A 17438-nucleotide genomic window follows, 5' to 3' on the forward strand; every position below is an offset into this window, starting at 1 on the left:
GGTCTGACTCAACATGCGGTTTACTACCTACTGCCGCCACTGGTGTGGTGCACTTTTATTATTATATATTTACTGGAGGTTACATTATTATATATTTCCATAGTATGAGACGGGGGCTTTATTCCATAAAATGTATATAAAATTTATATTCTCCTTCTTCGGACTTTAACGGGAGTTTTCGTCTTCACAGTTTTTGCTGATTTTTTTTTCAGACTTTCCTTTTTCTTTTTTTTTAAACAATCTTTATTGAACATATTACTATAACAATGTAAACAGTGAGTAAATGGTCTTAGAAATATTCTTCACAGAAGTTTTGCCTCCCAACAATAGTTGTACTTTCCCTTTTAGAGCAAATCAATCATAAAATAATTAAAAATAATAATAATAATAATAAATTCTTACAACGTGAAACTTATCTCATTATATTGGTCTGTTCCGGTCAATGTGCTTCTGTAGTGAACATTAGACAAGTGAAAATTTAAAAAATACAATGCCAGCAACAATAGCTAGACAACAACAACAACAACAACAACAACAACAACAACAACAACAATAATAATAATAATAATAATAATAATAAATAGTTAAATACATTAATTGCAATCATTTCAGTCATGATTGGCTCAAACCTCAGGGTATTTTGTTACTGGAAACGTATCTTTGGATAGTCTTAAATTATACTAGTTCAAATTACATATTTTAAAAAACTCAGATATGTATGTATCTTTTATAGTTTGATACATATACTGATATACTGTCTTTAAACTAATTTATTGTACACAAGATTATACATTTTATATTGTCACATATCACTGTATATATTCTAATAGCTTGTGTATACGTCTGTGTATTCTTGGATATTTTATATACCTTATACATTTTACCTCACTATAGTTTTATTTTTTACAACTTTTGCTGACTGTAATTCCTCCTGTCTCTGTATAATAATGCCACTTAATACCGAATCTATTTATCGTCGAAAACTGCAGAGGCAGCAGCCTATATTGGCCAGGAGGTGGCAGTATATACTTTACATATTTAACAGCTCTGCTTGATATTGTTTTTCACAGTGAATGAAATCCAAACGTTACCAGGATATTATTATCTCACCAATGACATCATTGTGGATTAATTGTACATTTTCCTTTTTGTTATTTTTTATTATTAATTTAAGTTTTGTTTATTCTTATAGCATGACTTTGTTAATTCTACAATATGACTTTATTTAACTGTGTTGCATGATTCTCTTCGATTTTATAAATGTGAACTTTGCAAAGAAATAATGATTAACCAATTAGCTAGATCGATATTTCAGTTTTCAATTAATCAGACTTGCTAACCATGGCTTTGGGGGTCGTACTAACAGCGGATTAAACTGAGGTGAAGTCAGCATTCACTTTCTTTCGCGCCCTGTTTCTATTCTAAGCATTACGGGAAACCCGTACCTTTCAAAATAAAACAGTAATTTTCCAATATTTCAACTAATCAGTAAATAAATGAACGGATGAAAAGAATAATCGAATTATTATTATTATAATAATCGATAACTAACAAAGAATAACTATTTGTTATTTACTATAACTAATTATTGAGTTACAATAAAATGGCATTTAACTATACAGTTTTTGGGCTGTTTCAAATCAAAATACTGGTACAGAATTCAGAATATAAGACAACAGAATAATGTGATATTTCAGATCAATTCAGATCAGGCTGAATTAGTCAATGGAAACTGGCATTTTCCTCAAAAATTATTTTTCGTGGTAATTATTGAGTAATGTGAGATCACAATTTGTATGCTTTTTTTGAATTGTTATAAATAATAAAATTTGTTATTCATTTATACACTTTCATTCATTCATAATTTAACGACTGACATGTTGAATGAGTGATTGCATTGCTTTTATTTTGAAGGGTTGCATTTGCACGAGTCTACCGTAACGCTCCGAAAAAAAGACATAGTACTAAAGAAAGTGGGGGGCTGCTGCTGGCAATACGACCCCCATGCCCATTTTTGAAGTATCCGAGTAGGGGCGGGGTAAAGTACAGCCAACATGGCGACCGCGGCCCCGCCCAATTAAGGCTTCAAACTTTTAAAAAATAATAAAAACTTTTTGTGTGTGTGTGTGATGCTTAATTTAAAGACAACTATAGTAAAGAAACGTTATGCAGCACTCAGTCATGCCAGCTCATAAACGGGGTTAAAGTATTGAACACAACCTTCTTTTGGCTTTAGGCTCGCTCTGCAGGTGACGTCACAGTGGGTTTGTCCATTGCTTATAGAGTCAGGGGTTTAGAGCAGAGAGGAGTCGGTGTGCAGGGGAGCGAGAGGCAGAGGGAAAGTTAGTCAAGATGGCAAATCTCACTGACATGGAGTGAAGGGGCACCGCTCCTCCCCACGGGAAAAAACACACACACACACACACTCAAAACAAAGCAAAAAACCTCAGAGTCTGTCGGCCGTCCTGAGAAGAAGAAGAAGAAGAAGAAGATGATGATGGTGATGATGATGAACGGTGCAGACCCCGCAGGTAGGAACTAACAAACTCAACCATAAACACACTCACAGGTCAAACATTCAGACTGAAGTTGTCTCTCTTTTCCCCCCTCTCTGTCTGCTTTGTCCGCTTTGTTAACTTCTCTGCTTCTTATACGAACAAAAATGGGTCTCAGGGGGTTCACGAGAACCATCCTTTGTGTTAAAGTTACACTAGTTTAAGAGCTTTAATTGGAAACTGTTACTGGGCATTTATAGCCGTCGATGCTAACGGTGCTGAAAATGTTGAAACTTGTGTCTTTAAAGCTGCTACGCGGCGACTGTTATTATCGACGATGTATAGATAGAAAAAATAGGAGACACGGATAGGGATTGCATTTATATATTCGTTCGTTTTTTACTTTTTCTCCCCCCCCTAAACTGCTCACACACTCGTATCCGTCCCTGTGTGCTGATGAAGCACAGTGACAGTTTTAGACGGGGGGCTGAGCCTCTGGAGTCCGCTCCCATAAAAACTACATCGCCGCCGTCCACCATTGGGTTAAAATGCGGCACTTTCAACAGTGACCTGTCATTAAAGGACCGGAGGCCGACCGTCGTGTCGGTAACCCGGCGTCCTTTGGAAAATTCCGGGATGCAGCGCCAGGAGCACCGACGTCTGTATTTTTAGGAATGGGTGGATACCAGAAACGAGAAATTGTTTATTTTTGTCTCGGCGGTGAATGCCACAACCCTGTGCGCACAGGAGACGCCGAGGAGGCGACCTATAAATGCATGTATGAGTTTTTTGGTTGTTGTTGTTTTTTCTTTTTTTTTTTTTCTTTTTTTTTCTGGAGGCTGGCTTCTTTAAAACCATCTGCAGAGCTGAAGCAACAGGGACTCTGTCGCATTTCTAGTGAGGCTTTCGCTTTAGATTTTTCCCCGCATGTGTGTAGAAGATTTACTCAAGTGTGCCTCTTTGTCCCCTGACATCCTCCTGCAGACCTGTGAGGGATTCCCCGAAGAAAAATGAAGCTGATGTGACACAGAGTGTGCTGGAAGAAAGCTGACTCATCAAATATCAATCCCTCTGAGAGCCACTAAGCAGCTGAGAGCAGCTGGATCACCTAATGCCTAGCTAGAAGAGCAGCTCACCCCCCCCCCCCCCTCCTCAGCCTCAACGTCGGAGATTATCAGACAGGAGAAGGCGACGCGGAATCCCACCAGCAGGAATATATCCAACACCGGCTGCTGGCTTTAACTCAGCCCAGCAGAGACTCCCGTCCCAGCTAATGATGCACAGATCCGGCTGAACTTCCCCCGACTGACCCCCTCCACACCTACGGGCGACAACAACCACCACCACCACCACCACCCCAAAACCATCCGTTGATTGTTACCTAAAAACTCTCTGAGCACCCCTCAGCCCGGCCCAGCCTGGCCCGGCGCCGCCGCCGCCGCCACAGTCAGCCCGCCTTCATCCCACCTCGCAGACCATGATGTTTCGCGATCAGGTGGGCGTGCTAGCCAGCTGGTTCAAGGGGTGGAATGAGTGCGAGCAGACGGTGGCTCTGCTGTCGCTGCTGAAGAGGGTGAGCCGGACCCAGGCTCGCTTCCTGCAGCTGTGTCTGGAGCACTCCCTCGCCGAGTGCACCGAGCTGCAGGTCTTGGAGGGAGAGGCCAACAATCCAGGTAGGAGAAACCCTCAAAACGCATCATCGCCCGCGACACAGCGGCGATACGTTTACAGACACACTGCTCAGATTCGGTGGCTGCACTGTTCGTTGTGGCAACGCTGAAAATTAAGCGGTTTAACTTCAGCCTCTGTTTCAACTTCTGTGAATCAGCAGCAGTTGTAACAGAAGAGACGAGCGGCACTGCGTTCACTTGCCAGTTCACTCGTGAGGACAAATGCCTTCTAGTGTAACAGTCCCGCACTAAATCGATGTTTTCGAGATCATTTTGGAGGATGCAGTCTGTGGTGTTGGGTCTAAAATATGCTCGACACAATATAATGTGAACATGTGTCGGTGCAACACGGCGCAGTTTAATAATACTACCGGCTAAAGCCTCCAAAATAGAAACACAGCTGAATCAACAGCTCTGTTATTTGAAAAAAGAAATGCCTTAAAATACCATAGCCTCCTTGAAGAAGAGGTTTAACGCGGGGCTGTTACAATAGACGGCCTTCATTTTCACCAGTGTACCCAGTGAAGGCAAGTGACCGTAATTGCCTCTCTTGTCAGCAAGCAGTGCATCTTGTGCACCTGATTAGTTGAGATCGTCCTGTGTTTTCCAGTTGCAGCTGTTAGCATCACATTACTCCAGCGTTTCAGACCTCATCTCTTTTCTGGCCACAGAGACAAAGAGCATCAGACTGTCAGATCTTACAGTTTTGTTCCACGCTTTGCACATCAGTTTATGGAATGAGACACTCCGGGGGGGTGGGTTGGGGGTGAGGGGGTGAGAGGCGGGTGTGTGTGTGGGGGTGGGGGGGGGGGTGGGGAGGTGGGGGGGGGGCGAGATCTCTGGGTGCGTTTTGTTGCATCAGACTGCAGCGTGGCCATGGAAACAAAAACCCTGGCAACGGACTGGGCTCATGAAAAATAGAAAGAAGTGCTGCTGCTGCTGCTGCGGAGCGAGCGTCTCCGTGTGCCTATGGCAACATCTGCGGGCGGTAACACATCTGCTTACTTCCACTGGGACGACATGATGGCACTCACACATAGCCTCACACGACGGAGAGTTTCCACCAAGGTTTAAATGGCCACTGTCTGGTCCTTCTTCTTATTAGATAGAAGTGGAGACTTAAAGTACGCCGTATGAAACTTCTCGGTGGACCCCTCCCAAAGTAAGGGCTTGTTCACGCAGCCATACATCAAAGAAAACTGTGGGGAGGCAGTCGTTCTTACTCAACAACAGCTTTTGTTCGCTCTTTCGCTTTTTATTTTTTTTTTTTGAGAATAGATCTTGGTCATGGTTGAGTCAAAGGGAGACTGCCCTGATGAGCTTTGTGGTGATACACCGTCATATTTCACTCCTTTTATGTCTCAGCTAGCAGTACTCGGAAATTGATACTAAAATATGAACCCTTGTTTCCGAAGCCATTCATTTGAAATAACACCGTCGTTGGCATTCTGTGGTTTTATCTGAATGATCTCCTGAACCGTGCTGATCAGTTGGTCGACACTTCGCTCCGTGGTTGGGAAAATATTTGTCGATCTGAATGTTCAGATGAGATAGATATGACACGATGAATGACGTTTTGTTCATTTTTTTTTTTTTTTGTTCTTCTAATGCTCCGGTTCTCATGTGATCAACTAGTCAGAGCGATCTCTCCGACGGCCTCGTCCCGCCTCCGATTCAATATGCTGAATCTGCTGAAAAGCAGAAGACGGGGCTTCGGCTTGTGCGGCGGCGTGTGATGTTCGCGGACGGCGCAAAGCATTTGTCAGGCAGCTTGTTGTGTCACGGTCCTTAGAATGAGTCTGGTTCACCAGCATAAAGCCTCATTGAGAAATTCAACAAACAAACTGATGACTGCCTGCTCTGTCTGTGTGTCATCAGAGAGGGAAGGCTGTACAACCTGTAAACCACATATGTAGAGTTACTGTTGTATTTAACTTGCTATTATTATTATTATTTTTGTATTTATTTGAATCTTTACTTTCCCGTCTTGTGTGCACTGTCCTCCTATCACACAATTCTTAATAATTCATCTTTTTTTTCCTGTCTGTGCACATCAAAGATCTTAATGCACTTACAAGGCAAACAACACAATGCAGTGGACAAATAAAAGAGTATGACTGTGTAAATCTCTGGTCCAGTGGAACCAGTCTGGAGAGTTGAACACCTCCCTACCTCTCTGTAGCACCAGATTAAATTTTTGGGGGCACACCCTGATGTTTTTGTCACCCGCGCGAGCTCGTGCTTACTTTCTGCGCACTGATTCAGCAGAGTAAGGTGGCCTGTTTCAGCGCTGCAGACTTCACGTCAGAACACATGGAGCTGAAAAGGCGGCCTAGAAGGTTGTCTGGTTACGTGATCCCTCTGGTATGTTGTGGTAGCTTGTTTGAGTGCTTTTGCGCTTGGTTAGGGGCTGATATATCAGTCTGTAGTTTCACTGGAGAAGTACTGGTATTTCATTGATTTCTCGCTGCTGCTATTCAAGGAGGTGTATTCATTATCGTTTTTTACTACTGCAGATGTGTTTTTAGCTTTTTGCGGGACTAAAGGCTCAGGAAAACGTGTCGTTTAGTCAGTGGTTTCATTGTTTGCACGAAAACTATTCAATTGAAAACACACAACATTTGAATTTTAAGTCTCATGAAGCAAAATGCAGTAAACCAAACATCTAAAGGCATTTAGTATCAAATAATTTAGTTTAGAACCAAAACCGCACTGCTTCTTGTAAAGCTTTTCTCCGATCAGGATCCCCCTTGTACGGGTTTATTAATATACTAACTTATCAGTAATGATACTTACAAAGAAAGAGAGACCTGCATGTTCTTTAAGGGTTAACATACAGCTGGAAATCTAAGGCTGAGTGGAAAAGCGCAACTATTTGGAAAGCGCTGTACAAATGAATGGAATCCTCAATGACCTACTTCTCCGGGCTGCTCAGAGGCTGCCTTGTTTTGGGTCCCGGCAAGTGATGCGACTTTATTGGGACTTGAGATGTAATCCTGCTCAATGGGATCAGTATCTCGGCGAAAGCCACGCGCGGTCTCAGATCGGACGTGTTATTATTTAGCTTTCCGCGTTCATTTGGGATTGTCACGGTTCTGTTGACTCTGGTTTTTGGTTGCTTTCAGGAGTTTGTGTATTTTTAAGCCCCGGCCTTTCTGTTTAAATACAGATGTGTAAATACAGACGTATTTTTGATTCAGACAGTCAACAAGGGAGATGCCATCCCAAATAATTTCGAGCTGAATCACCTCAGAGTTTGGCGTGAAATCCGCGAAGCTTACAACAGCGGTATTTGTTATTTTTTTTAAAGCGGGAGTAATATGAAACCTGCTGCATTTCTGTTGTGATTATTCCAAAATGCAGCTTCCTGTTTTTCCTCCCACCCACCCCCTAAGCAGAACAAAACTTCTTTTGAGACTATCTCAAGAGGGACAATATTGGATTAAGCTGAGAGGAGGACTTGAATAGGGAGCCGAGCGCTGTCTGAAGGATGACATGTGCGCACACACTCACACACGGGGTGTAGGGTTAGTGTAAGGGGTGGGGTTAGGACAGGACAGTGGGGCTGGTGTTCTGAATGACTAGCTTCATTTTGGTGTGGTGTACTGCTGACCTGGCCCGCGCGGCTGTTTGAGCTGGAAGGAGGCTCGCGGGGATCTGATATGTACAAGCAGCTGTGTTGTCCGACCGAAGTTGACGGAGGTACATCATGTCTGTATTTGGTACGAGTTGCGGCAGTCAACAGCTCTGTATTAAACTGGAAAATTGATCCACGTCCGTGGGGCGATCCTGCGTTTGAAGATTTTATAAACTACTCTACTTGCAATGTGCCACGCTAGCAGATGGCCGCTGGTATTTTATCAGATGCGTTTCAAACTTGGCTCTAAGTTTAATCGTCGTTGTCTTGCGTAGTTGGAGATAGTAGGCAGCTAAACTGATACCGCCGTAGCATTTGGTTTATTTAGTGAATTATGTTTTAATCCTGTTGACCCTGTTATAGTTTTATTCCTCATCAATATGTAACCTGATAGAAGAATCCTTTGGTAAATCACTAATATTAAACTAATACACAGAAATAACACTCATAAACTTTTACCATGTCTTTACCATGATATCTCTGAGTGAAGGAACAGTTTCCAACTTAAACTTCCATCGGATGACGCTATCAAATTCAACTTTTAAATCTATTCCCGCATAAATTAGGAGGCGCTTGATATTTTTTAACTTGAATGACAGGTTTTAATAATAATGGAAACCCATGTTGTTCAGTTGTATAGGTCTATATGTGCTCAAACCAACTATATATTAGCTATATGTACTATAGAGCTTTGATTCCCACTCATCGGCCACCAACCGAGAGTCAGACAAAACTCATACAAACAGTTTAAAAACCGGTGCTGATGGTTTGAGATTGAGCAGATAAGGGGCGCGCACTTGCCGATTGTGTTGTCGCGGTGGGCTGATTCATATTTAGTTAGTAAGGGTTTGACTTCCTGCTTTTTTTGTTCCCTTCTCTTTCGATTTTCAGGGTCTTTTGTTCATTTCTTCCATTCCCGACAACAGGAGCAGCTATAAGTTGGGTTGGGCATAAACATTGCAACTTATTCCATGCAAACAGCACTCGTGGTTGATCACAGGTACTGATACTGATACCACTGACAGGGGATTCATTCATACAAGGAGTGAAATTAAAGGTTACATAAATCTCAAATATAGTCACATATACATGGGTAATTATGATTTACGAATGGGCACAGTGCAAGCAGGAATTTGTATTCTTTCTGTTGTCAGCCAAAGCACATAAAAGGAACAACGCTTTTAAACAAATGAGCGTGTCAGAGCCTCAGAAATGTCACAACTACACAAAAGATGAGAGCCAGTGAAGCATTAGAATTCAAAAAGCTGTTTGTATGTAGGTCAGAATATGACTTGCAGCAAAAATATTTCTTTTCTTTGGAGCTGTTGGCATTAGCTCTGCATCTAATATGTATAGTTCCGTTTGTATGTATGCGAGATGACTGACATGGAGGGAAAGTCTGCATTTTATAATAGCTGGTATTACTCATTGAATTCCTGTAGCGCTCTTTCCCTAAACTAGGCCTGATGAAAAACCTGGACTGGAAATCAGCATTCCTGGCCGAGGCGGTAAACGGTTCCGGTGTTGGGGATACTGTCTAGGAATGTGGGTACGTCGCAGCACACTTGAGTCAGGCGAGAGTTGAACAGGGACTTTTCCAGTGTGGGGGGAAAAAGACACATTGGAAAAGGAAAGCTGATTCCACCCTCAGTGAAGCTAAGGTCTCCTGAGTACACCACGGTATTAAAGAGGGGAGAGTGAGAGAGGATGGGGTGGGGCGAGGAAAGGAAAAGATGAAGGTTCGGGAATACTGAAACTCATTCACCATTTTCTCAGTCCAGTCTTTGTTTTAAATATTTACTTGTTTTTGAAAGTCTCCTCCTGAAATTTGTCATCCCAATGCCCGGTTAACACCTATTCAAGGAGGGCGTTGTGGATTCTTTTCTTTCTTTGTGGGGGGGTGGGGGGGGGCATCCAGGGCTCAAGTGATTAGCATAAAGCTAACTCTAGCATAGCTAACTCTAGTGTAACATTTATTGGCTTTGACGTTTTGTCTATTTTTGAAAGCTTGCTCAGCACTGTACAAACAACCATTATGACGACGATCTTGAGTCTTGAAGTTCAAGGGATGTGATCACTTTTTTTTTTCATACACTTGTGCCAGTTTGTCAACAGCCTTTGCGACTTTCGTTACCCATTCTGCCAGAGAGGGGGAGATAGGAAGGGAGAAAACTAACTCTGGTTTGGGAGCCAAACTATTTCATCGCACCCACGCATGAGCAACCAGTTTATTTCTGGAAGTTGACGGCGTGTTCTCTGAACTCATACTGAACCTCAGGAATGGGGACAGACAACCTGCCAAAATGAGCAGAGGGTAAAATAAACTAATGCTCATCTTTTCTCCCAGGCCTCAAAGCGAGGGCTTTCCTTTTTATTCGATTCCGGGTGTGCCTGTGGATTTTTCCTCTTCCAGGTTAAAGTGAAAACGTTGTGATTGGCTGGAAAGCGTAGTCTTTGAAGGACCCGTCAGGTCCGCGATGTTCTCGTATGGGACGGACGAGGTGTTGCTGATAGCATGGATTATGTAATGAAGCTCTCCATAAACCCTGGAGGTTTAGTTTCTCACTGAACCTTTCTGTGGGTCTTTATAATGTTGATCCTGGCTTTGCTTTCCCAGCACGTTGGATTACTGCGCAATGTTTGTATCTGTGTTTATTGACACCGAGCCTCTCATATCAGTATGATTGAGTGATCAGTCTGAGTGTTAAGGAAGTGTTTCAAAAAGACACAATATATTTTGAGTATTTTTTTTTGGCTGTTGGACTAAAGGCGTACAAAATTAATAGTTTTTCATGTTGGGGCTTTTGGTCTGAAAACAAATGCTCATTTAGTATTTTTTAAACCTGACAAACGCTAAACTTTGCTTATAGTTCACATTTCTTGCCTCAGATGTTTGCAAATTATGTTGTAGACATCAAGGTTTTGTAAAGTAGATCCCGTCATTTTCATCACTACGGGGATGGTTCAGTCTCTTGTGAATTGATTGGACTGGATCGAGCGAATAGCCAAACTGCCCTAAACCAAACGCTAACGTGTCTCCTGTGTGGAGATACTTTACACCGTGTTACCAAGGCCACGCGTGTGACGTAAGTGGCTGTATTCTTGTTGTGGGAAGAGCTAACAGCGCTAGCGTCATGAAACTGACACTGCTTTATGTACACAGGGTGACGTTTATGTGTGAGTAACTGACAACATTGTTTCGCGGTGTCGTCGAGCAGTGCGCTAATCTGCTGGTCCGCGAAGGAAAAATAAAATGTCCAACGCACAAAGCTTTGACAGTGTCCCTTGGCCTAGTAGTCACTAGTGTTGTTTTACCAAAACTTACTGTTATTATCAGATATGATGTCATGGCTCTGCTACTCTCTTCTCCCACTCCACTACATGACATCTTCTGCGACTTTGGTATTTTTGGAAACAAATTAAACTTGAAATTGCAGAACAAACTGCACTATAAGTCAAGGCATATAATTAATTTAAACAAACTGACACAGTATCTGTCATATTTAAACATACTCCCTGATAGACGTTTTGCTCATAGATGGTGATATGCAACAGTTCAGTTCATCCTACTGAATTGTGAAGGCTAAAGACAATCGAGTATGTCTATGAAGCTACGTTGAATAGTTAAGTTTTAAAGTACATCCTTGGTTAATAAGAGAGAAGAGAGAACGTAGCTGGGTGATTCACATACGTAAGTGCGCGCATGTGTTTTTAAAAAAGAATGAGGGAGGGTGCGAACAGGTGAAGGATACCAGTCTGTCTCATAGATGCACGCTCGGTCTCGTCCTGACCAGACCAGACATAGAGGCGTATAATGTTTCCCCATATAGCCCGTCAGACTCTCGGCCTAGCCCCTCACCATCCCCGCCCCGCTCCTGGGCAGCTGGCTGTGCTATACAGTGCACGTCTTGTGTATGGAGACTGATTAAGCTCTGGTGCCATCCAGTCCCAACTGCACAGGCGAGCAGATCTGTACAGAGACGGCAGCACGCAGCTTTGACTTGAAACTAATAATTATTAACTGCTCTTTATTTAGCCCAATTTGACCAATCACAGTTGTGTTATGATCCTAATGTTGTTCTAGCCAGAAGCTAAACATCTACAGGCCTCCTTAGCTACAATTTAACAGCATCAGCAACTTTATTAGCAATTTAATTGAAATATTGTCTCACTTGCTCTTATTAACAAATCATATCAAATACCTATGTTGTGAATCAGAACCGTTGCTATTTGAAGCACATGACTCAACAACACATAAAACCACAGAAACATCTGTAGTAAACCAGTAAATCTGTGGACATTGTAACGGTGATAAAGCCAAGGAATCTTTTTAACGTGCAGAGATTACTGCAGGAAATCGAGTTTGCCAGCAAAAAACCTTAACGTGGGGCTCCGCTGCAGTCCCAGCTGCGTCTCTGATTGTCCTCTCTGTCCTCACATGAATGGACGATGACAGCGGAGACACAGCGAGGCGCCACCGGCCGCACTCATTTACTTTGAATTGGCTGACGCGCTGTTGGCTGCAGTGGACAGAGTGACATCAGCAGTAACAGTCGCCATGAGGACACCATGGAAGTGGTTGCTGTGACGGACGGACAACAGGAGTCTTTGAGGACCTCGGGGGGGTAGAAATGACTTCATCCAAACCAGGCTCGTCCAGGAAGCGGTGTCCACCCACCTCTAGGCCAGGTGTTACTGTAAGACTTATCGGTTTTCGTGAAATTAAATAAATTAAGTTTTAAGATGAGATATAATTTTATATATATAAACTGTATAAATATACAGTGAAAACAGAAAATCTTTGTTCCTTGTTTGTTTTTGACCAAACCAAAGGAAATGCCAGTTGCCATCTTTAACTAGTGATAATCTCGTGAACGTAAACTAGAGCTCCTGTGGCTTCAGGCTGCCACTGTCTTAGTTTTTTTTTGAATGGGGCCCTCTCCGTGTTTGTTTTGCATCCAGCCTGCACTTGATGCTCGAACGTACATCACATGATGTATCAGACACACGCGCTTTGTTTATCAACTAGCCCCGACGCACTGGCTTGTAGTCAGGAGACACGCCGGCTCTAGTAACAACCAGCTGGTGCGGCGCTACATGTGTTGTTTTCCACACGTGGAGACGCAAAGATGCCGCTCCGCTCCGCTCACAAGGTCCGTCCATCCGCGACTTCAAATGTTTATTCGTCTGATATGAGAGATTCATTTGGTGCCAGTAGTACTCAGCACTGAGATTAAAATGTTCGCGAGCTTCAGATGTTTGCCTTTAATTTATGGCCCCGTATTCAGATCACGATGTCTAATTAAATACTCATCTTGGGTTAGTGGGGTCATAGCTCTTCTTTTAATGCACGGGTATGACAAATGATCAGATGAATTAAATAATGGTCATATATATATTTTACTTGAAGGAGACTTTCATGTTTTTTGACTTTCCCTCTCTTTTTTGATGGACCACGCTAATCACACCACACGTTCCCCTTTGTCCCAGCAGGTATGGCGTTTCTTACGCCAAGGAAAATAATTATCAGTTTATTACGAGTGTAGAAAGAGGGCATAAAACAGAATTAAAGACAAGAGAGAAACGAAGAGGCAGAGGGAGCGTCTGATGGGCCTCCGACTGCCATTTCCTTAAATAGAGTTGTGGGCTTCTCTGGCCCAGTCCTGGCAGAGCGGAGGTTCACATTCCCGGCATAGTTGCGACTGCCACATTCAGAGCCTCCCCAACACTGCGGCGCTACGTACACGTCCACAGGTAGACTGCAGATTATTTACCCAGTCCTCAGCCCCCACCCTGCCTCCTACGCGAGTCACTACTACAGCGGGGGAGAAGAGGGGATGTTGAGGAAAAGGCTTCAGAGGAAGTAGGAAAGCAGGAGGGTGGAGTAAAGGACAGCAAGGAATTGTCCTCCATTCATGCAACGACTCTGATGTTCTGGTTGGAAATTTCCTCCCCTTCGGTGATGCATGTCTTTTACACTCAAAACACACCATGGAATAAATGAGGCCAATATGGAACCAGAGTTTATCACTGTGCTGCTCTTATCTCCACTAGAGCCTGAGCTTTGTTTGCACGTGAGAAACCCTGTAACTGAGTATGAACCGGTGAATTTCATGGTACTTTTTCATCTAGTTATTTTAAATTGAGTATTTGAGGGAAAAAAAGGTTCTTGGTGTCATTGAAGTAGCCTCTTCAGCTTGAACGGAGTTTTGGGGAGTTTGCACGTATTATTGGAGAAATTAATGAATGTGTAGATTTATATATAATGCTTTATAATAAACGTACACTACTCAAAAGAAATTTAAAGTAGAAGAACACTTTGTTAATCCAAGTGCAGCGTCAAGTCAGTTAAACCTCTGGAATATTTTTCTGGTTGGTTAAGTTGCAGAGGGGGTTGTTAATCACTTGCATCTGTTTTTGGGGGTTAATGAAAATGACAACAGGCACATTGGAGGAGCAACAATGACATGGCTCCGAAAGCAAGAATGAGTTTACTGACATTTTTTCCATCTTGGATTTTTCGCACTGTTTTATTTTTTTTTGCCAGTTTTGCATTTGGCTAAGGTCAGTGTCACAACACGTGCTATTGCTGCGTCTCCCAGCACAGTCTGAAGACCATGGAGGAGATTCCTGGAGGCAGGCGGTAACTGGTGGGGAGCTGAACAGGGCCGTACAGTGTCCTCTACAGGTCCTCACGCTGCGAAATGTACTGGCCTGCTGTTCCTTTTTATTTTTTCACTTTGGTTTTCAGGTTGTCTACGAAGCGTTTAAAAGTGTTCCTTTACTTTTTTTGAGGACTGTGTAATAAAAAACCTAAACTCCCCACTAGTCTTTAAGAACTAGAAGAAGAAGCTGCTTGGATGACTGGTGAAACGTCTTTGTCTAAGATTTTTTTTTAGTGATATCCAGTGAATTGGATGACTAAGAATCTTAACATACGCTTGAATGAGGTTCAGAGAGGATGAGGAAAGGTGTCCGACACTCCTCCTATAAAGCAGGATGTCAGCATCTGCTGTAGCCACGATGATGCTTTTCCCTTTCCTGTGGGAGGAGGAGACGCACACAGACGCACACTGACAAACAAATTCAATGTAACATCAGGCAGGTGCTTCCCTTGACGAGAATAAACATATGCACGCACTCATATCTGCTTCTGTTTAAAACATTACGCAGTATAAATAGAACAATACCTAATTTACACACGCTGCATTTACACATATGATTACATGCAGTGTGAAAAACTTATGAAAGCTTTGTTTTTATAAAATGATCTGTAATTAGTTCGGTGTCCTGTCAATGAAAAGGTGTTCCACTTCCTGTTACCTCTTATTCTTAAAATAATAATTATCCGGAGACGTAGGTGACTTAGTGACGCGCAGTTAATTCTTCTACGGTGTTAACGCAGACACCTACGCAGAGACTAGCGCCGTAGCTGACGTGCACCTTGATTAGTTCGCTTGCTAAGTAGCATGTTTCTGCTTTAGCATTTCTGGCTGCTTCTCCATCTCTGCCATTTTCAAATTGAAAAACATAATTGATCAATGGAGACTGGTTTTCAGATTCTTTATTATTGAAAGTGAAGCAGGAACTGGAAACCAAATTAACCAGACTGTCAAAAAAAGACACAGCGCCCTCTAGTGCTTGGGTGGTGTTGCTACAGAGTGAGTGCACGAGTGTAAAGGTCTCACGCGGGCGGAGGTCGCTGCGTCATGGTCCAACAGGACTTCCCTTGAGTCATCTGAACAAAGCAAGTCTCATGCACAGTGATTCCCTGTGGAAGTACAATAGTTTTCCACATTTCCTCTGAATAGAGCATCCAACAGCTGCTATCCATGCATACATCACGCACACACACACGCGCGCCTCAGTCAGCTCGCTGCAGAAAATCGATTTCAGTAAGTGCACGCTTACATGAAACGGATGTATGTCGTTGACGTCCGTATAAATTGGCCGATTGTCCACAGATCGACATCAGGAGGGCGCGTGTGAAAGACGGAGTTGTCCGGTGAGAACAGTGTAAATCCGCCGCCGACTGGCGTCCTGACAGTTTGATTGCCTGTTTCCGCTCATTGAACTTCACCTGAGTGACATGAACACTGACACAACAATTATTTGGACGGACAGGGATGGATTTCTCTCTCCGCGCTCTCAGTTTCAGGACTCTCTCAGTGGACATGTTGTGGTGTAACTCCGACAATTATCCGTTCATCTTACACAAAGCAGGAGACCTGTCTGTGGCGTTTAGTCCTTTATAATCTCGTCTTTTTTCTTTTTTCTTTTTTTTAAATGAGATTATATGTTAGCAAAGGCACCTCCTCTCTCCTCATCCATTTATGTGTCAGTGGGTCATGCTGAGGACACGGCCAGGCTCATACATGTATTATTCATTTTGTCTTTTTCTCTCTCCGTCTTATTTTCTCCCTTCTTGTTTACTGTGTTTACGATGATCCTGTGTTCGTTATTTTGCAATCTTCCTCCTCCCTCTATTCTCCCCCTTCAGTCGAAACCCGATGACGCTGGTGAACTTTCCAGTCCGTTTTTTTTTTTTCTGTTTCGTACCGGGCCCCTTCATTTGTGTGTTAGGGCCTGTGGGAGCCTGCCTGAAGTTCTTGTCAGGACATGGACCCGCTCTTTTTTTTTTTTTTTTTTTTTTTTCCTCCTTCTCTCCTCTCAATCTTTCTCCGCAGCATAAAATATTTGATTGTTTAATCATATAATTTGTTGGACCACAACTCCTTCACTGTATACAACCCCTCTGTGCCTTCACTCTTGTGTCTTTGCCTCGGTTGCTTATTTTACCTTGTTGCTCTTTGTTTTGTTTAGTTTTTAATCATTTGTGGTTTGTTTCTTGTCTCTTGTTGTTTTCTCTCTTTCCCTGTCTTTCGTTTTTTAGTCTCAGTCACCGCCACCAAGAATAAGTCACCAGCAGCTTTATGTTGTCCCATTTTGCGCAATACCACAGATATGATGAGGATGCGTGTCTGGTTAAGGCCGAGGAGGTTGAAAGAGGTTGAAGCTGAGGCGCCACCAGCTGTAACGTGCTAGCAGGACGAGCGTTGTTCGGTCCCTGCGACGGATTCGTTAAACATATAGGATCTGATAACTTGGGTTGTTCGTTGAGGGAATCCTTTAAACGGAGACCCTGATGTTTTTGGAGATGCTGTTGTTGTAGATAATTATATCCCGAGGTGGTCGCACATTTCCCGAAATTAAAACCGCTCCCCACTGTAGCTGCAGATTGTCTTGTCTGACGAAGCTTCTTTGTTGGTTGATGATCAGACCCCGGGACTCATTGTGGGTGAAGTTATTCTCTTAAATGGATGAAAGCAACAATTGCACTTCCGGCTTTAAAGTTAAGAATATGTTGGTATTGCTCTAATATGCGTTTTTATTTTATATACCTAAAATTATCATTTCTGATCGAAAGGAGAAACATTTGAAAGCCTTAATTCTCACTTTTATTTTGACTAAATGCATCAAAACATGACTCTAAAACTTTAGTACACACGAAATTTTTTTCAAGCACATGGTGCCGAAGCCTTGACTGATCAGAGCTCCCGCTGAAGGTGATCGGTGGCATATCTCCGTTTCTGTCGTAGCAAAACTGCACAACCACCGGAATCAGCAGTTGTCACA

The 17438-nt window shown here is 42.9% G+C and overlaps 1 protein-coding gene across 2 annotated transcripts in view; it reads left to right on the top strand.

The window, feature by feature from the left end:
* Positions 1-2280: 2280 nt before the first annotated feature.
* The window catches only part of samd4a (sterile alpha motif domain containing 4A), a 48742-nt gene continuing 33584 nt past the window's right edge, over positions 2281-17438 (top strand). For both annotated transcript variants that reach the window (XM_047580582.1, XM_047580583.1), the window contains exons 1-2: positions 2281-2531; positions 3480-4168. In XM_047580582.1, the coding sequence (XP_047436538.1) occupies positions 3973-4168 (196 nt within the window). In that variant the 5' untranslated portion in view covers positions 2281-2531; positions 3480-3972. The remainder of the gene's footprint in view (positions 2532-3479; positions 4169-17438) is intronic.

This window comes from Mugil cephalus, chromosome 3, assembly GCF_022458985.1.
Source record: "Mugil cephalus isolate CIBA_MC_2020 chromosome 3, CIBA_Mcephalus_1.1, whole genome shotgun sequence".
NCBI lineage: Eukaryota > Metazoa > Chordata > Actinopteri > Mugiliformes > Mugilidae > Mugil > Mugil cephalus.